General features: G+C 47.2%; 1 protein-coding gene across 1 annotated transcript in view; it reads left to right on the forward strand.

Annotated features, from left to right (window-relative positions):
• Positions 1 to 20528, forward strand: part of Kif5c (kinesin family member 5C) — a 159914-nt gene that overhangs the window by 92716 nt on the left and 46670 nt on the right. Inside the window, exons 11-13 of the mRNA XM_005346393.3 lie at positions 2778 to 2926; positions 13360 to 13532; positions 18449 to 18517. Of these exons, the coding sequence (XP_005346450.1) occupies positions 2778 to 2926; positions 13360 to 13532; positions 18449 to 18517 (391 nt within the window). The remainder of the gene's footprint in view (positions 1 to 2777; positions 2927 to 13359; positions 13533 to 18448; positions 18518 to 20528) is intronic.

The raw sequence follows: 20528 nt of genomic DNA on the forward strand, positions 1-20528 counted from the left end.
AGCTGGGCAGTGTGTGCACTTCCCATGGATTAGATGGCAGTGGTGCACAGCTGGGCAATGTGTGCACTTCCCATGGATTAGATAACAGTGGTGCACAGGTGGGTGGTGTGTGCACTTCCTATAGATCAGATGGCAGTGGTGCAGAGCTGGGTGGTGTGTGCACTTCCCTTAGATCAGATGGCAGTGGCGCAGAGCTGGGTGGTTTCAGGCCAGTAAGGAAAAAACATGGGTAGGTGATCAAAAAGGACAGAGGGAATGAATGCCAGGTATTTATTTCCCTGAAGACTCATTTTGGGCTGGATTGCCCAAGACCCCAGGCCGTTATGGGTCCCACAAGCAAATTATCTCGTCTAGTTCTCTTTTTGAGGCTTCTCTCGTGTCTTCTAATAATGGCGCTACATTGCCGGTGTTTCTCTGCACCCTTCCGTACTTTTGTTAATCTCTGCATATTGTGCAAGATGTGTGGGTCATCTCTGCGTTGTCAAGACTCTGCTTACTCCAGAAACAGAAGAAAAAGAATGTTCGGGGCAGCTCAGAAATCAGAATCAGTTTCCCTGCAAAAACCTTGATAGGTCTGCTTAAAGAATGTACCCCTGACTAACTCTGCCTGGGGACAGCACAGGGGCTCCAACCTTTCCCCTCTGGTACCATTGGGGCCATCTGGGGACTGTTTATGACTTAAGTAGAATTGGGAGTCTTAAAGTATATCCCTCAATGACAGCAGGCATTTTAGCTATGAGCGATCTTTTTCACTTTGTGCCTTGAGTTGATCGCGGAACGGGCGCTGCTGTGCCTGTGCTTGTATTCCTGCCTCAGCACTGCCCGAGGATGCTGGGAGGCGGGGTGAGAATGGCAGACAGCAACATAGTAACATAGTAATAAAATTACTGCCCTTGAAGAATTAGAGCTGAGACAGTTCCGGAGAGAGCAGCCTCAAGCTATGGCAAATGAAAATGATCCTAATTCTTTAGTGAGTCCAACACTGAAGTGGTTTAACTCCTCTTTCAACAGTTGGGCTATTTAGTTTTCTGCTTTCAGAATTAATTTCGGAACGACATCTGTAGAACTGCGAAGGACTGTTGAGTTTCTTGCACCAAAATAGAAATCAGGTCCCGAATGTCATTTGATGACAACGGTAATTTACCTGGATGACACATCAGCCGAACCAGCAAACACGACAGCCCTAAAACTGTTTGGAAATTAAAGTGAGAATGTCAATAGCAAGTAAGAGAACATCATATATTTTCACACGGGCTTTACCTGCCTAACAAGTAAGTAGCAAATGGACTCCTACACGAGTTACCCACTTTTTTTAGGATGTGGCTAAACCTGTCCATTTCTGTGCCGACCTAGGTGAGCCGAGTCTTTTGTTTAATCTCACCTAGTACAGATGCTGGTGTTTGTCTTTTCTTCCCAGCTTCTCTTTTCACTAGCTGTCCAGCTGCTGTGCACAGGGCATGATACCCCCTCAGCCCCGTGCCCTAGGAGATCATGAAAAACAGTGCCCGTGTTGCATGCTTGCCATGCATTATTTTTGCTAAAAACACTCTAAATTTGGAAAATACAAATGTTAAAAATCCCAAACTCTGGCTATTTTTAAACCAAGAGATGATTTGAGAACAACCGGCCCTTTACTCTAGCGTGGTGATCCTCGCCTTTGATGAAGGGATCAGTTGGAAACCATGGCGTCCACCAGTCAGCCTCCCTCATATGTGGCCCACCTGCTCTATAGCCATGTGTTGGCATGTGCCCAGCACTTTATTTCTAGGCACCAATGACAAATCAGAGAAGTAACTGATTGCTCAGTTTTGTCACTGGCATAAGAAACCCCAAGCTCTAAGGGACTGGGGACCTTGCCCATCTGTCTTGGTTTGTCTCTAGTGTTTGAGAAATGCTTATTGAATTAAATGGGAATTCTGTTTAGAAGATGAACCCAGCAGTGGTCTGTGGGATGCTTAAAGGAACATGCTGAACACTGGGATAAGCCTATAACCTTCGGGCTGAAAACAGAGGAACTTAGACAAGACGGGACCCTGAGCCACAGTTGGAATAGAAGTCCATTGGATTGAAAGGCTGATGGAATGTGAAGGAGAAAAGGACAGGATGGTTTGGGAGCCTCAAAGAGTGACAGTGTGAGGCTGGAGAGATGGCTCAGCAGTTAAGAGTGCTTTTAGTTCTGTCATGAGGACCAGTGTTCAGGCCTTAGTACCCATAACGCCAGCTTCCAGGGATCCAATGCCTTCTTCTGGCCTCTACGGGAGCACGTGTACATGCACACACACACACACACACACACACACACACACACACACACACACACACACATGCACTTGTACACACCTATACATACACTCACAGACACGCATACACAGAAACATACACACATACTAAAAAGAATTTTTTTTTAAATGAAGTAGCAGTGCTATTGACCCAGCTTTGAGAGTTGTTAGGTAGATGCCACAGGAAGTCTCTGCTGTCCCAGTTCATTTTTGAGTATGAAGGGAAGGGGCTGGAGAGATGGCTCAGAGGTTAAGAGCATTGCCTGCTCTTCCAAAGGTCCTGAGTTCAATTCCCAGCAACCACATGGTGGCTCACAACCATCTGTAATGGGGTCTGGTGCCCTCTGCTGGCCTGCAGGCATACACACAGACAGAATATTGTATACATAATAAATAAATAAATATAAAAAATATGAATGGAATCTGGGGCTTGATTATAAAAAATCAGTAAGTGCTAATGGTTGTTCCCAGAACTGATTCCTTGTGTTTTAACCCCAGAGCGAAGACCATCAAGAATACGGTGTCTGTGAACTTGGAGCTGACAGCAGAAGAATGGAAGAAGAAATATGAGAAGGAGAAAGAGAAGAACAAGGCCCTGAAGAGTGTCATCCAGCATCTGGAGATGGAGCTGAACAGGTGGAGGAATGGTGAGAATGAACGGTGCGGGGCTGAGGCAGGGGCATGCGCTGTCTCCTTTCTGCGACTGTTGCATCCTGAAGCCTCCCAAGGAAGGCGGTGATTGTGGAACTCAAGCATTTCCCGTTTCTGTGATTACAAGAGTATTATTATTTTGTTTTACTAATATGTTTTATATTCCTTGGCACCGTGGCATGTCTCGTTCCATCTTGCAGCCTATACAAGATAAAGGCTATATCGTGTGTGTGTGTGTGTGTGTGTGTGTATGATATAGTATATGATATAGCCTATACACACCTATACAGTGGTGTGGGCAAGGTGGCCTGAGCCAATCTCTCTGTGTATGGAGGGTTTCACATGTATCGGGAGGGTATACATGTATTGGGAGGTGTGTGTGTGTGTGTGTGTGTGTGTGTGTGTGTGTGTATAGAACATGTGTTTACACATACATGTGGAAACTAGAGGACAGCTGTGGGTGTTCTACCCAGGAGGACTTTGAGACAGGGTCTAGACTAATGAACGAGCCCCCATGGACCAGATGTCCACACCTCCCCAGCTCTGGGATTCTGAGCGCTTGCTACCATGCCTGATATTTTTATGTGCGTTATTGAGATGGAATTCAGGTCCTTGTGTTGAGCATCAAGCACTTGCTTGAGAGTGCAGTTCCCCAGCTGACCTGAACCTATTCCCAGTGCTCTGCTTTCTGTATGTTACTGTCCTGCATTCTCGGGGAACCTGGATTGATGTTTACGGGACGAGGTCTGAGAGTTTGTTTTGACTCAAACAGATTGCTTTGACTAAATGAAAAAATAGGATTTGCTTCAGTCTTGCTATTTCTTTGGGGTTAAAAGTCACCTCAGGCAAGTACTTGTCTTTTCTAACCTGACTCTCTGTCAAGTTGTTCTGAGTAAAAGAGAGAAGGCTAAAGAAACTGTTCTAAAATGGACTCTGACAGGCTTGCTTCATGACTAGCTTCCCCCCTTTGTGAACAGTCTCTTTGGTTTGTTCTATAGGAGAAAATATCTCAGAGAGCTGGCGTGCCACGGGTGGGTGGATTGTGGGAGAGGTGTTAGGAGTGGCTTCCAGATCCCAGGGCAGACAGATTATTTTGGTGACTTCAGCATTATGACAGAGCTCAGAAGGTAGCGGTCTGTTTTAATCTGGGAGCAAGGCAGGTTGGAGCCGCGTGTCAGAGGATGGGAAGAGCTGGCAGTCATTTCTTCCTCAGATCCTTTGCTTCCCTGGGGTGTGCGTATTTCAGCAGCTCCTGCGGCCTGTAGTGCCCTGAGGGTGGGAGCTTGGGAGCTGCTGAACACACCTGGACGTAGCTCGCCTCTTTGCAACTGCGCAGTGAGCTGGAAGTGGATTGCTGGTGATGGTGTTTGCTGCTGCGTCTTGCTAGCAAGGATTCGGTGTCAGCAGGCTGCTTATTTAATTCAGAAGCAGTTATGAGGCAAACAAGAATTCAAGAGAGGATCAGAAATTGACCCAGTAGCCTAAATAACAGGATTTTCCTCTTTTTAGAAGCATTTCTAGCTACACATGTGTTTCAAAAGCTGCTAAAATAATTGAATAACTCAGCACCTGTGCTGGGTGACAATTCCATGCAGATTGGCAGGGGCAGAAAAGTGGAAAGTGTAGAAAACAGGGTAGGCGGAGGCTCTGGGGAGCTTTGCTGTATTGCTAGAATCCTTTGGGGTCAGTTCCCGGTGGGATGCCTGGGCAAATTAGTAAAGCCCTCGGTGAAGGGTTGGCCCACTGGCCTTAGAAGCGTTGTGAGTTGGGCATTTCCCATCTCTTGCCTAACATCCGGTGGCACCCTGTGGAACCTGCCCTGCCTCCTTTGCCTGGTTTCCTGCATGCCTAACATTTCTTTGGCGTCCTGTATCCCGCTCTTGGCCCGGGCATATGCCATCCCTTTAACCGGTCGGCCCACTTCACCCACATTGTATGTCTTTAAAAAGTACGATTTTCTGTGTCGATTGTTGGGAGCCTACATAAAACTTTAAGCTACATAATTTGGGGAAAGTAAGGCATAGATCTGACCTTCTGGAGTTCAGGGACTTCCTGATCTTTCGGTAGTGGTTGAAGGCCCAGGGAGAGGCAAGGCCCCGATAGTGATAGTGGAGAGAAGAGAGGAAGCGGAGATTGATGGAGCCCCACAGCCTATGGCCTTGTAACCACTGGCCGGCTGAGATGGGAGAATGTTCTGCAGACACCCTTGTTAATATTTGTATTGTAGAAGAGACTTTTTTTCCCCTTTGGACACAGTGGTCTTTTAAGTGCAGAGAACCTCACCTGATAGAGACTATAGGTTTGGAACTAAGACTATAGGTGGAACTCTGTATAGGTGGAATTACTATAGGGGAGCGTAGTGAGGCCAAGTAAGAAGACTGGAGTGGTCCTTGGATGAAGGTGAGGTGCTGTGTCACTGGTCAACTGCGCAGCACGTGATATGTTGGCGTGTACCACATGCATAACAAACCAGGGCCAGGTTTGGTCTCCTCTCAAGGGTTAATGGCCCCTTGGTCTCTGGGAGAGCTGTAATTCTTTTTGTGTGTGACAAAGTTTCTCTGTGTAACAGCCCTGGCTGTCCTGAACCTCACTATGTAGACCAGGCTGGCCTCGAACACACAGAGATTCGCCTGCCTCTGTTGCCTGAGTGCTGGGATTAAGGCAAGAGTCACCAACCATCTAGTGAGAGCTATTCTTTCTTTTCTTTTCTTTTCTTTTCTTTTCTTTTCTTTCTTTTTTTTTTTTTTTTTTGGTTTTTGGGGGCAGGGTGTCTATGTAGCTTTGGAGCCTGTCCCGGAAGAGAGCTGTAATCTTAACCCAAGTCCAGCCCCTTCCATTATCGGTGCTGCCTACACATAAAGCAAGCACTAGCGATTGCATGCAGGTCAATGGGATGCGTGAGAAAGTGTCATCCCAGAGGGGGAGTGGGCTGAAAGCCCTTCGGTGCTGTCCTGCCCCAGTCCTTGTACTTAGTCCCGAGGCTTGATAGACTTATAGAGGAAAAACTAGGGTGAAGACAGCGTCAGCTCTCTCAGCTCGAATCAGAGTGGCAGGATATTGTCGGTTCCTTTTGAAATATGGCACACATGCATTGTGTCTAAACTGCTAGGAGGCAGCTCTCTTATTTACTTCAACATTCTTTGGGTATTGATATCTCCACACTGAGATCCTAACAAGTTCTAGAAGCACTGTCAATGTGTGCCTGCCCCGGGAAAGGTATTTCTTTTCTTGCATGGTGCGCTTATACTGCATAAGTTTCACTACTTTATTCCAGCTGTGAGAGAGTAAGGAAGACGTTGTATGTGTGTGCAGATGTGCCTGAAAACTTTGGGGCTTTTGTCACTTGCTGTCATAGAGAATGTGGGGGCAATACGAGGCGGGAGGAAATCAGCTGCCAATCAGATGCAGGCAGATGAATGAAGAAGTAAGGGCACCTGTCTTACCCAGTTGGTAATGACAAGTGAAACAAGACATTGCCTAATAAAGAGGCATTCCCAGACAAGTAGCACTGAAAAGGCATAAAATCCTAACTACCTTATCACATGCCTAGAGGCTGCTCCAAGGGTCTGAATCCTCCTACCTCCACCTGGACCAATTTTCAACCTCCGACGTTTGATTGACAGTATGCATTGAAAGTTTGTGTTCTTTCCAAAGTACATGTTGAAGCCACAGTTGCCGCCATGATGGTAATAGGAAGTGGTTTCTGTGGGAGTTGTCCTGGTTACGATTTCTACTGCTGTGATGAAACACCACAGTTGAAGGCTATGTGGGGAGGAGGGTTTATCGGGCTTACACTTCCATATTGTCCATCACTGAAGGAAGTCAGGGCAGGAACTCATACAAGGGCAGGATCCTGAAGGCAGGGACTGATGCCGAGGCCATGGAGGGGAGCTGCTTACTGGCTTGTTGCCATGGCTTGTTCAGCCTGCTTTCTTATACAACCCAGGACCACCAGCCCAAAGGTGGCCCCGCCCACAACAGACTTGTTTCTCCCACATTAATTACTAATTAAGACTATAATTAAGATTAAATAAGGCCTGAAGCCAAGCTTATAGGGGCATTTTCTAAACTGAGGTTCCCATCTCTCAATTGACAAGAGTCTGTATCAAGTTGACATAAACCTAGCCAGCACGGGAGGTGATTATTTCTTGAGAATTAGTGCCTTATGTGATTCCTATGACACTGTGCTTCAAGAGATGTCGTCTGCAAACCTGGAAGAGCTCCCCCAATCCCATCCAAGGGCAGGGCTGTGTTGCCACTATGATCTCAGTCTTCCAACTTCTAAGTCATGGGAAATGTTTCTGCTGCTTAGAAGACCCCCACCTGGGGTACTTTGTCATAGTGCTCCAAGTGACAAAGATGGCAGCCCCATCAGCATCGCAAGCTGTGCAGTTCTCTCCTGCATATACACACGGTTGGACCTTTGTTCTCAAAGGACCTGTGACGAGGAGCATATATTCTGCAAGTTCATTTTGGCATTGCTATTGAGGGATGCTAGCTCTGTGCACATGTATAGGGACCTAAGGAGAGGCCACACCTTCTTGTTGGTTTTTTGTTTTTGTTTTTGTTTTGTTGTTGTTGTTCTCTGTGGCCCAGGCTGGTCTAGAACTCAGATATCCACCTGCCTCTCACTCCTGAGTGCTGGGACTAAAGGTCTGCGCCACCTCTGCTTGGCCACATCGTTGTTGTTGTTGTTATTATTATTATTGATAATTAATTATTATTAACAAGAGAGAGTCACCTCCCTGCCATGACTTAATTCTCCAAGGAGCTAGTTTCTTGTCCTCGGTTGTAAGTAGCAGCCGTGATGGACCCTGCCCAGCTTTCATAGAAAGCCAGCCTGGGAAGAATATAAAGGGCTCACAGAATCCGAAAAGCACCTGAACACGAGACCGGCGTGGTGACAACAGGAGGATGGATTCTTTTCAGGGGTTTGTTTTCCACACCGTTTTGGAGATTTGGAGGACCAGGATGGAAGTGGGGCAAATGTGCTGGGAAAGGCTTTGATGGTGTGACAGAACCTGAGCTGCATCCCTGGGGTGAAAGGCGAGGATCCGCTGTGGATGGTGCTCCACCTGCACGTGGATGCCATGACACACGTGTTTGTGTGTGGACGTACGCTACGTAAATACGTCAATGTAATTTTTAAAAGAAATCGACTGCCAGCACGGTGCTCGCACCTGGAGCTCACACGTACATCACAGCTCACCTCCCAGCCTCCTAGGGGCGGAAGAGGGACGAGTCCAGGTTAAAGCCAGCTGGGCTGCAGACCGCCCCTGCCTCGAAAGGAGTAACGAGAGAGGGTACAGCGCTGTCTCTGTCTAGTCTCAACTCGTTATTGTTTTCTCTTTTTAAAATCATGGATAAGCAAATAAAAGGTAATTTCTTAGAAAAAGGAAAACACAAAGGGAAAACCAAACTAAAAAACAAACCCAAATTTAAAATTGAAACTTATTTTGTTTTTGAGATTAATTTACTTCAGCTTTTCTACCTTCTGTCTCCTCCCTCCAGACTCCCGTGCGCTCCTCCTCCTTGCTTTCTTTCAAATTCACGGCTAATTTTTTCACTATTGTCAAAACTCTAAAAGTTTTATATTTAATGCGTGCGTGTGTGTGTGTGTGTGTGTGTGTGTGTGTGTACACATGCATATATTCATGTACATGCCACACTTCCCTCTTCTCTTGTGAACGACAGAGGACAACTTTCAGGAGTTCGTCCTCTCCCTCTGGGTCCCAGGGACTGAACTCGGGGGATAGGCTTGGCAACAGGCACTTTTACCTGCTAAGGTGTGTTGTCGGCTCCTAAACCAAAATGTTTACAGAGGTCCATGTCAAAAAACAAAAACAAAAACAAACCTACAGAAGTCCAGGTGTCAGGCTGACAGGGGAAAGGCCATCTGGTATGTCTGCCGCCTCTCCTGTTGAATACCAAGATACAAGCTGAGTAGAGAGGGCTTTGATTTATGTCTTCTGTGGAAACCATGCTAGTAAATGCTTTCTTTTGTTTGACTTTCTGTAGATAGGATTTTGCTGTGTGGCCCAGGCTGGCTTTGACCTTTGATCCTCCTCCTTCCTGCCTTAGCTTGCCGGAGTGCAGGAGTTTCAGGAGCTGATCACTATGCCTGTTGAGATTTGCTCTTTCAGCCTCGAGTCTGTGGGAGAGGCGGGTCCACTCTTGGATGTGTAGGTGTGAGCTCTCAGGAATGAGTGCGACAGTCAGGATGTCTAATTTGCTTAGTTCGCCTTTCTTCCTCGGAGAGCGCAGCTAAACTAATTAGAATACCGACTGCTCTGCAAACCACGTGGCCTGCTCAAAAGGTCATGAATGTCAGAGGCCACAGGATCTGGTTAGCCAGTACATTAGAAAATTGCTTTAGACGGGATAAAGGGACATCAGGAGCTGCTTACAGTATTTTTAGGAACAAGGGTGAAGGATGCAAAACAGTCTCATAAAGGAATGATTTTTTTTTTAACTTCACATTTATGTAATGACATCTTGTAGCCAGCTGCTCCTGCCCATCTGGCAACTTGATGATTTCCTCTTAGCGTCTCCCATACAGAAGCTGCTTACCATCAGGTTTGCCACTAGGCCGGTTTAATTGGTATTAAAACAAAACACCTCGTTGGCCAGATCTACAGTGGTTTCTGGTGGAAGCTGTGAGTGACCTGCAAATCCCTGCCCCGGAGTGGCTGAGAAAATGCAATTACCTCCCTGTGTTCTCCAGAGGCTTCAGGAACTCAGTGTAGGAAAAGAATAACTGGCTTGTTGCTATTTCATGTGTGAAATTTTAATGATTTCCTGGCAGTCTGGTGGTATTCCTAAAGAAAAAAAAGGAACCAAATGAGCCCATTTTAGAATTTTTAACTAATAGACCTAATGAGATTTTGTTGTTGTTGGTGGTGGTGGTCTGCCATTCTCATGCCTCGAAACTGATGGATTTCCATTTCTGCAGAAATGTTATTTATGCTCTCCAGGGGTTTTCGTTTTATAATTAGAAGGCTCTGCAAGCCTTATAGGTATGCTCCAAGTGAATGCTCCCGTGTAAACACGAATCTTTTCCGTCCTTAAAGGTAATTACAGCTGACAATAGTAAATGCCAGGATGCTTATTTAAAGAAAGGAGGCCTTTCAGCTTAGAAAACCAGACGTTCTCCAAGGTTATTAAGCTCTTCTATAGACAGCAGGTACAAGCCTCGTGGGCCGGGCTAAAAGAAATCTGCTTTTAATAAAGCAGAAGGGAAATAAAAATCGTTGCTAATCTTCACTTGGTGGTCTTTCTTCCCAGCTGATTGCGGGGCGTTATCCTTCTCCGGGTTGGCTCACAGCTTCTCCTCTCTGTTTTCCATCAGTTACTCTGTAATCATCTTGTGGAGTACACTACAGTGCAGGGGATAGTCTCGATTAACACGGTGAGATTGCCATGGAGACAGATTCCCTGGTGTCGGCTCTTGCCTGGTGTTGGGAATTTACAGTCCCCAGACAGCGTAGTTACCAGGGTCGCTTCTGGAAATCATTCCCAGCCTCTTTGAAGGGCGGCGGTGTTTGGAAACCCTTTGGTTCCTCTCTGGGCAGGAGCGGTGCTGCCTCTGCTTCTGCGTGTGGCTGCCTTGTTCAGCTCCATCTGAATGGCTGCTGCAAAAACTAATGCCTGCCTGACCTTTAGAATATGAACTGGCGAGAGCTCGCTGTTTACATGCAGCTTGTGGGAGGTGTGGACGTGCTGATTCAGAGGAGCGCTCATGAGAAACCAGAAAGACCGCTGTGGCTTTTAAGCACCGTTTTTAATAATGATAAAAATAGCCCTGAAATGGACTTGCGTAACTGGTGTTTTTGAAAAGAGCACTGGCCACACAGGTATTTTGAATCTACTAGAAAAATTAATTCAGCATAAAAGTAAAAAATAATGGGAACTACCAAGCATCTGCAGCTGCCCCCGTGCTGGGGAGCAGAGGAAGAACGGGGTGGTACTTGAGACTGTGGTGCCAATCGTGCTTGTGACATCCACTGTCTTTAGTAGAATGATTCGGCGAGCAAGCCGGGCTGTTTCCTCTTCTCCTTTATAAAAAGCAAATGGAGAGGCCAAGCAGGCTATGGGCCTGTGATTAATCAGGCCATGAAAATGTGTAGTGTGGCTTCAGGACCGCGCTGCAGCACTGGAGACGTGAGAGCCTAATGATCATTTTCAGGGGGCCCATAGCAGCATCGTCATCTTGCTGGACCTCTGTAACCAGGGCGTCACCTACGTCTCGGTAATGCTGTCGTTTGTAGATGACAGAGAAGGAAGTTTTAGGGGGAATCAGATCTGTGACTTTTGGTTTGATCGGGTCATTTGTGGGTCACAGGAGTGAATCCTTGGTCCCTACAAAACAAAGCACCCATGGGCAGCCCTTAGTTCGCCTAGCCTCCAGATGCCATTGCCTGTCCGGCCATAGGAAGTGCATCTCTTCCAGATGTTTGTGGATCTTATCTCTGCCTGCAGTGACTGAATCTGTGGATGATATGGTTATGGTTGACGGGTTTCTCGGTTCATACAATTAAGAACCTCACCTTCAGCATGTTGAAGCAGAAAGGTTAAATTCACAGTGCCCTGAATTGCGGTGTTTCCCAAATTTTAGAAGCTATTTCTGAAAAAATCCAAAATACAACCATAGGCAGGGCATGACAAATCCCAGGTGTCAGGGGCAGATTCCGTAACGGGGGCAGAATTGGAAAGGAGGAAGAGGCTTTCCACGGTTCTGGTATGTGCTGCACATTGCTGGGCTGTCTGAGGGCACATTCTGAGTTCTCTGTGTGGTTGGAAACGGCGTTCATCCTGATCCATCCACTCACCCATCCATCTGTCCAGCCAGCCATCCACTCATCTCTCTCACTGTTCTCATAGCCCCTGGGCTTAACAGGCTGTAGAGAATATAGATTCTTTAATTGAATAAAACCCTTCTTCACCCTAAGGTTGTTGATGAACATTTTAAGCCAGGGATTGGTGTTTGGCAAGATACTGATTTGGTCCAGGTTCAGCCAAAAGGCCACCATGATCTTCCAGTTTTATTTCAGGTCAATAATTTCAGAGAAAAGTATATGCATAGTATATATTCCAGTCAAAGGGGGAAGGTAGGGAGGCTTAGCTTTACATGCAGGGAAGCATGGGTTACCCAGGCTCTGCTTCACGGTGCTGTTTTAAATGGTACTGGCACAAAAGTGAGATCATTCATGCTAGCTTTACCTCCATGGAAGCCTGCATACAAGCAGCAATCCAGGCCCTCGCAGTGTTTTGCTTACACGGAGATAATGTGCACTGTGTTCAGGTGGGTTCCCCGAGCCATGACATACACTGTTCATGAAAGTACAGATGAAGATCTCAGGTCTTCTGTCTTTGTTCCCACTTTGGGCTCAGGGCGGGGAAATTTTTGTAGAACGGATAATTTGGACTGAGAAGCTGAGTGAGGCCTGGGCTGTCCTAAGGCACAGGGGCTGGAATGAGAGTGTGAAGTCGCTGGTAAACTCTGTGGTCGAGAAGTCTGGTCGGTGGAGGTTTGCTTTTCAGAGAGACAGTTGAAAAAGGCAGGCGGCGTGGTTTCATGGCATCTGTTTTTCACATTCTGTCTGTGCCTGATGCTTTTGCTGTTGGGGCAGCCCTCGGTCAGCTTGAGGTCTGTGCCTTTCCCCACATTTGCGTGGCCAAGTTGAGCAGGGCTTCCTTTGAAGGCCTAGCAAAGCCTGCTCTGCAGGCTGAGAAGTGTATGGATTCTAGATTGGCTGTCTTTTTTTTTTTTCTTCCTTCCCTGGGACTACCTGACATCACAAGAAATTATTCTATTTGAACTCTCCAGCAGAGCCAATTAATCCAGGCTTCCTGGGGGAGATCGTGGTGGTGGAGAGAGTGATTACACAGGACAGGTCCGGTCCTTGAGTTGAAGCTGCCCTGACTTCCTCCCCCTGGCTCCTGAGAGTCTCAGGTTGGCAGGACTGGGGTCCCACAGCGTTCTAGTTAAACAGTGGCCCTGTGTTCCTTGCTTTGACTGTTTCTACTAATGACACAGTAACATAATTAATTGGTGATTAGGATGCCTCAGAGGTCTGGTTCCCTTTGAATCAGAGACTAGAGAGAATATGATTCTGATAAGTACTAGCATATTTCTCCACTAAAAGAAAATGCGTGCAGGAGCTCCCTGGCAGTGCTGGGCTTGGGCCTGTTACCAGAGCTGTGACCAGTAGATCTGTTTGACTTCTGCAGTGCATCCTTGGTCCAGAATTGGCCATTTAGCTACACCTTTCTTCCCAAATAGAAAGAACAGACGTCAGCTCTACACAAGGCCTCTTTATTGTGTCTGCTGTGCGTTTGTCACTGGGGTGACTATTTTTAGAATTCTTCCTGGAGGGTTGCATGCTTGATTTCTTTAGTCCTCAGCACCCCACTTGCTGTGTTTTCTCAGGGGAAGCTGTGCCTGAAGACGAACAAATCAGTGCCAAGGACCAAAAGAACCTGGAGCCCTGCGACAACACACCCATCATAGACAACATCACGCCCGTCGTTGTCGGCATCTCCGCCGAGAAGGAGAAGTACGACGAGGAGATCTCCAGTCTGTACCGGCAGCTTGACGATAAGGTCTGTGGTTCAGGGCAAGAACTCTGTCTCCATGGGCCCCAAAGACGCCACTCAGTCACAGTTAAAGAGATAAGTCATGTTATCTCTTAATGGCAAAGAGATAAGTAAGAGGAAGATTCCATCAGTGTTGCCACTTCAGGGAGAAGAAGGCATGCGGGGCTCCATGACCCCAGCTCCTTCTTCAGGGCTAAACAGGGGAGGCGCTGGGGCGGGAGGCAAAAGGTGCGTAATGAAGCGGTCCTGGTCAAGGCGTGGCCACTGTCTCAGTTTTGGCTCTCCAGGGTACTTATTGCATCTGAGGGGGAGGGAACGGACGGACAAGTCAGTTCCTAGGGGTTGACTGCTCTCATTTGAACATGTGGTAACGTGTCTGCAAGACTTTCCTCTTACTAGAACCCCAGGCACTACAGGTTTAGGTTAGTGACTGCGGACACTCAGGGACCTTTGAGGGGGTCTGGGAAAGGACCCTGGAAAACCTTACTATAAAGTACCTCAGTTACTCTTCTGTTTGGGCCTTCAGACTTGAAAGGGGACAAGATAGCTTAGATAGCACAGGTTTTGAGGTAAATACCCCCCGAGTTATTAACATGCTTATATGCAGAATTAATCAGGTGACTGACACAAAGTAAAGAGAGATACAGGATGAAGACGGAGGCAATAGACTTTTATCCTGCTTTTCCTTGGCTTTGTGGGGCCAGGGCTTCCTGACAGAGGCAGCTTCTGCATGCCTGTTATATGTGTTAGCCAGAGACCTTCACCCTGGGGCACAGACAGACGGTCGCAAGCACATCCAGCACCAAGCCCCCTGGAGCTGAGATGGGGCTGCAGACCGCTGTGGATTCTGGCTTCCTGATTCCCGGTTTCTGGTTTGATTGCTGTGGGAGTAGAAACCTTCATGGAGGAGTGATTAGAAGAACCAGGAAGTTGGGGGCAGGTGGTCTAGGTAGACAAGCGCTCACCTTTAGAGCGATCTGTCTGTGTAGATTGCTGCAGGAGAGGAGGGCCGTGTGAGTGTGCGTGGGTGCACTTGCCTCTTTCCTTTTCTTCTTGAAAAAGTCAACAGTAGCACAGGCCTGGCAGGTGACTCCGAGGACTCAAGTGGGACTTTAATCAGATGGCTCAAAGGCCCTGAGTTTCAGACCTAATCACATTAGAGACGATGGCCTTTCTGCTGTGAAGCCCTTTTCAGAGGTAGATAGTTGAGTGATGTAGTTTGACCATGCTAATTGGGGATATTTAATCCTGGGACAAACTTTTAGGGCTCCGGTAAGTCACGTAACTGAGTAACTGCGAAGGTTGGAATAACGAGAAAGACTTCACACACAGCATGGACCAGTCATCCCCAGTAGGGTCCAGTTAGGAACCCCTGAGGCACAGAGACTAAATGAGCGTGTCATGTGATCCCGGCACATTGCCCCCCCCCCCCCCCCCCCCCCCCCCCCCCCCCCCCCCCCCCCCCCCCCCCCCCCCCCCCCCCCCCCCCCCGGGATACCCTAAGCTCTTTCAGTTCATTTCATCAAGGTTGCTGATATTGTCAGTCTGGTTTAATCTTTTCTCTGGTGTTTCAGCTCAGGTGCCATGGGGACACCTCTGGCCTGGATGTAATAGCTTAGTTTTGGGAATGTCACCATTAATCTCACAGGGCTCTGTCTTTGGGGTAAAGCCCAGAGTCTGGTATCACCTTTGCAAGCTGAATGTGACTGGCTGTCTTGAGGATGCTCCTTCCACTTGTTTTGTAGTTCTGGGAGTTAATATGACCCCCAAAGATTAAATCCTACCCTTCCAAAAACCTATCTCACAAATCCCCACACCCATGAGAACCGGGTACTTACTTTGCCCCTCATGCCCTTCGTGGACTTTTCGCCTTTATTTTACCTGTGTCTTACACTCAAGATCCCAATGCAAAAGGAGATCAATAGGAAGTTAATCTTTTAATCCAACTTCCTGATTTCTCCAAAGAACTGTTTTGTTTTGAACAGTGAAGAAAACCAGATAGAATCCCTTCCCCACCTCATAGATTCTGGTATCTATAGATTCTTGGATGGCGGTTCGGAATTGGCTCTGTGATGCTGAGGTGTGGGAGAGAACAGAGCCCAGAAGCAATGTCCTGGAGGGCATCAAGCCCGTGGTCCACTGCCAATCGTGTGTGTGCGCTGCTCGATTATGTCCCCTCCGCTGTCATCCTTGTGGGTTCCCTCAGAGACTCTAAAAGAAGGCTGCCTGCTTCTAGTGATTTAGGCCGTTAGGTGTTTTGAGAATGCATGGCTGGGTCATAGCATCTTCTTGGATATGGAATGCTAGGACTGGAAGTGTCTGGAGGGAGGTGAAGCCTTAACCTGGGTAGCTGCATGTGTCTGCCTTAAGTTTTCCCAGCCCATTGGTGGCAGAGCAGGAATGGGTTTTCCTAGCTCTTGACCCCGAGCCCCACACTCAATTCATTTTGACCTCAAGATGACCAAGAAATTGGTCATCTTTAGTGAATCTTTTTATGATGCAGTGGGAGGAAGAGAACCCAGTTTCTCCCAAACCCTCTGTGCTGTTCCTCATGGGTCTAAGGACAGCTACGCCCCAAGCTCCAGCTGTTTGATGGAAAAGCGCGCCCTCTGTAGTAGATCTGTGACTTAATGATAAGAAGCCCCAGGGAGATGCCCTGCTTGCCTGTGTGCTATCCTCATCTGTTACTCAGGACTCCCGAGTGGCACTTCAGAGATAGCAATGCGTGCTATCTTTGTATATAAGAGTATAGTATAACTACTAGATTCCTCATTAGTCTCCTCTGTGTGTTCTCTTTGCTTGATGGAGAAGCCATGTCATGTGGTGACGTCAAAGGACTGTCAGTATAACGGGAGCTGGGTTATAGCATTCAAATATTGATGTTGGCCCTGTCTCTCATTGGAGACAGTGAATTCAGGATTGGCAAGTCGATCACGTACTGCACTAATTATTGTGTAGCAAAAACATCTCCAGAATTAAAGGTCACCAGTGACCTTTTGACAACTGAGGTGACCGTATTATCTCATGTATAAGATAGTCCCACTACAAAATTAATTTTCGAAAAGTGCATTGAAATCTGTAATCTCGGTGTGAGCGTGCTTGAACATGTCCTAAGAGATACACTCGACCTGCAGAAAGCATGGCATACCTTATTCAGAAAGGCTTAGGAGATGAAAATGAAGTCAGAATAGACAGCACTAAATCCTTAGAAGGTTGCCATCCAAAAGGGTGAATCTGCGTCGGGAAATGATGCTAGTGCTGATTTGCTCTCTGATGGAGTCCTGTTTCCATCCTTCCGGGATGGGGCTGCCCCCCCTTTTAAATCACATCTCAGCTTGTCACCTGCCAGGGAGGAAGGTGCATCTTCAGGCTTTGCCATGAGCGCAAGGAACCTTGCCCTTCCCTTCTCATTTCTGTCACTCAGGGGCAGGTTTTTCTTATTTGTCTTAGGGGAGAGATGAGATAGTGGATCCCTAGGGCGCGCTCTCTGGGTCTGTTATGTTAAGCTGTTTACCCTTCTTGTGCTGAGGAACAGAAATACAGACTTGATCCTTGTAACTGCCATGCTAAGTATATGGAGGTGAGGAGAAACATGTCCTACAAAATGGCAAGTTAGCTAGGGGCGCCCGTTCTTGGCAGGTTTGCTGTGCTGTCATTTCTCTAGTTTTGCCGGCAATCTGAGTGGGGAAGAACACCATCAATATTTTTATGATTATTGATGGAACAGTGGCGTATAAAGGTCAGGCAAATGGGCTTTCTGAGCAGAGACACTGAGACCCGTTTGTAGGAAAGACCAAGGCACAGTCTCAGGACGTTCCAAGCCTATACTACGGACCTAAGAATGCTCGTGCTCTCTGGAAGGCACTAGCTACACCATCCACAAATCACAGACCAGCGCTGATGTAGACACCACCACACATGCTGTGGATGTCTGTGGAAAACAGGTCCTGTCATCCACCCCTCTTACCTCACGTCTGGAACAGATCCAGAGCGTGGCAGTGCGGGGTGGGGTAAGGTTAATGAGGAAAACACAGAAGTAGGACCTGGCACACAGCAGTGTAATACACGGAGCTGGATTTGACTGCTTGCCGTGCGCGCATCCCGACACAGGTCAGCAAACAGCACGTTTTCACTCATAACTGAAGGATAGGTGAGCCTGAAGCCCCATTGTCATTTTTCATAGACTGGACTTAAAATTTCATTTGGAATCATGAAAACAGAGCAGTAAAGGCCACGTTCTGCCTCAGTGGTTAGGCGTCAAGCCCGGCTGCCTCTTCTTCATTAGAGGTGGCTTCCTGGCAGGGAAAGAGGTCCGCAGCGTTCTTGCTTTCTCAGCAGCGACACCTAGTGGCAGTGAAGAGAGCTGCTGTTTTTCCCACTGTAGTAGCTACAGTGGGAAAGAGGCATTCCTGCCTGCACACCCAGTTGGTGGCAAGGTTTGTTTGCTTGTTTTGTCTTTCAGCTGAGAAGACCATTGATAGCCAACCAAGAGGGAAAACACCACAAAAGCACTAGTTTTGCTACTCTAAGTAAACGGCATTGGTGCGCAAATAGTGGCCCGTCCTTCCCATCGCTTGGCAGCATTCCTGGTCACAGATGCGCTTGACAGTCCATTCCGTTAACATCTGTGCTTGGGGAAGGATACATCTGGAGTCCCTTTCAGTCCCCAAGTTCCAGACATCTGATTTCTGGATGGACAGAATTTGGGTTTTCTTTGTAGATGTCACATTTCCCAGGAAAAAAAGCTGGGTAAAGAAATATACCAATCAACAAGCTCTCAGGATTGTCTCCTGCTGTCCCCGCCTCCCCCCATCTAATGAGTGAACTTAGGACTAGCCTCTCGGTGTCTGATTCCGGAAGGGAAACCAGGGCATCAAAACTGACATAACTAACCAAAAATTAAACACGCTGTTTCGTTGTAGGATGATGAAATTAACCAGCAGAGCCAGCTGGCTGAGAAGCTGAAGCAACAGATGCTGGATCAGGATGAGGTAAAGAACGCAATAAATTCTTTTTTACAGATTTTTTTTTTACTAGTTTTTGTTGTTAATGTTAGTCCTAGAAATATAACTCGCAAATAACTTTTTCAAGACCTTAAAGCACACGGAGATTTCTTGGTAGTTCTCTTACCAGTGCCTGCTAAAGGGTGACTGTGGCTGGGCCTAGACAAGCGTGTGACTTTGTAGGACTTCGAGTCTGTGCTCCACTTAGCCCTGGGAGGGCAGGCGCCTCGCTCAGCCCCTGCAAAGCAGCACTCCGCTATTGAGGCTGCTTCACCTCTGCATGTGAGCTGCTGCACAGGAACAGAATGCTTTGTCTGTGGCGTGTTCACGCGCGTCTAGTGCACTTCGACTGCGTTCACCCTGTTCTCCTTTCCTGTCCCACCTCCCTTTCCTGCCTTTTCTCCCTGCTTCCTTTTCCAAGCTAACCCGCTACAGTCCACATAGAACAAATGTGACATTTGTCTTCCTGCGCCTGGCTAATTTTCTTAATGTGGTGTCTCAGATCTTTTCCTACAGATGACATAATCTTCTATTTATTGCTAAATAAAATTTCATTATGTGTATCTATCAGTCATGTCATCTTTTTACCTGCCTTTCGATTTGTCCATCCGTCTGTCCATCCATCCATCCATCCATCATCCATCCATCCATTCATCCATCCATCCATCCATCCATCCATCCATCCATCATCCATCCATCCATCCATCCATCATCCATCCATCATCCATCCATGCATCCATGCATCCATTCATCCATCCATCATCCATCCATCCATCCATCCATCATCCATCCATCCATCCATCCGATCTATCTCCCTCTCACATTTCCTCTGTCTAGATGTCTATTGATGGATTCCTAAGCTGACTCTTGCAAAAATCTGGTTTATACTTTGGCATAGACCATGTTCTGCCACTGTTGTACAGGGAAAAGAAAACCCCAACCAAAACCAGCTGCCGGGCATCAGAGGAAAGTGAGTGGGACTCTATCTTTGGCACACTATAAAGGAGGCTGGCTGCTTGCAGCCCCCCCCCCTGGCGGCATGCTACGATAAACACACTGTTTTCTCATAAATTTTACATACAGGAACCCAAGCAAAGCACATCCAGCCAATCTACCAAGATGATTCAAAGTTCTCTTGCTGAGATCACCTAAGTATTCTCCTCTTTTGCATTTTAAGATGCCCTTTGCTTCACTGCTAAAGTTGATTGGCTCCTACGATGCAGTGATGGCGGGTGGTAGAGGTGATGCTCCACGATCAGTCCCCCACACCTGGAAACCACTGTCCCCGAAACCATTTCCTTCCTCTCTGTCTCCTATCGTCTTTACAGTGTAATGACTGGGATTTTGTGGGGGGACAATCTGTGCCTTTTGAGCCACAGGAACCAGATAGAAGGAATAGCTTCTATCTTACCTGGGGTTGAAGCTACCTGCTTGTATTTGCCGTTCTCTGCCTCTCCAAGCGAGATGCAGCTGCCTTGGATCAGTTCATTTTGCTACAGTTCAAACCTTTTCCCCCTGCAAAGTAATTAATATTTGTGTTAGGGAAGTCAGAAAATAACAATAGGAACAAAGCTAAAGAAACCATCTACGAGCCCAGGAACCCATACCACATGTCAGTATTTGGGGCATATTTTCCTAGACATTCCTAAAATTAAGGAAATGTGACTTCATTTTAAGTACTTGTTGGTGATTTTGAAATCAGCTTATGTCCAGTATGAAATCATGGCACTGATTTCAAAAGCTCTGCCAGTGTTAGTATGGTCATCCGGAATGGTTTTCCCATCTTTCGTTTAACATGGAAAAGGCAGTCAGCTTGGTTTCTATGCCGTGGCGTGTGTGTGTGTGTGTGTGTGTGTCTGTGTGTGTATAGTTCAGTCTTTGACTTAAGTATAAGATTCCCAAGTTAAAGCCGGGCGGTGGTGGCGCATGCCTTTAATCCCAGCACTCGGGAGGCAGAGGCAGGCGGATCTCTGTGAGTTCGAGACCAGCCTGGTCTACA

Source organism: Microtus ochrogaster, chromosome 4 (assembly GCF_000317375.1).
Source record: "Microtus ochrogaster isolate Prairie Vole_2 chromosome 4, MicOch1.0, whole genome shotgun sequence".
Taxonomy (NCBI): Eukaryota; Metazoa; Chordata; class Mammalia; order Rodentia; family Cricetidae; genus Microtus; species Microtus ochrogaster.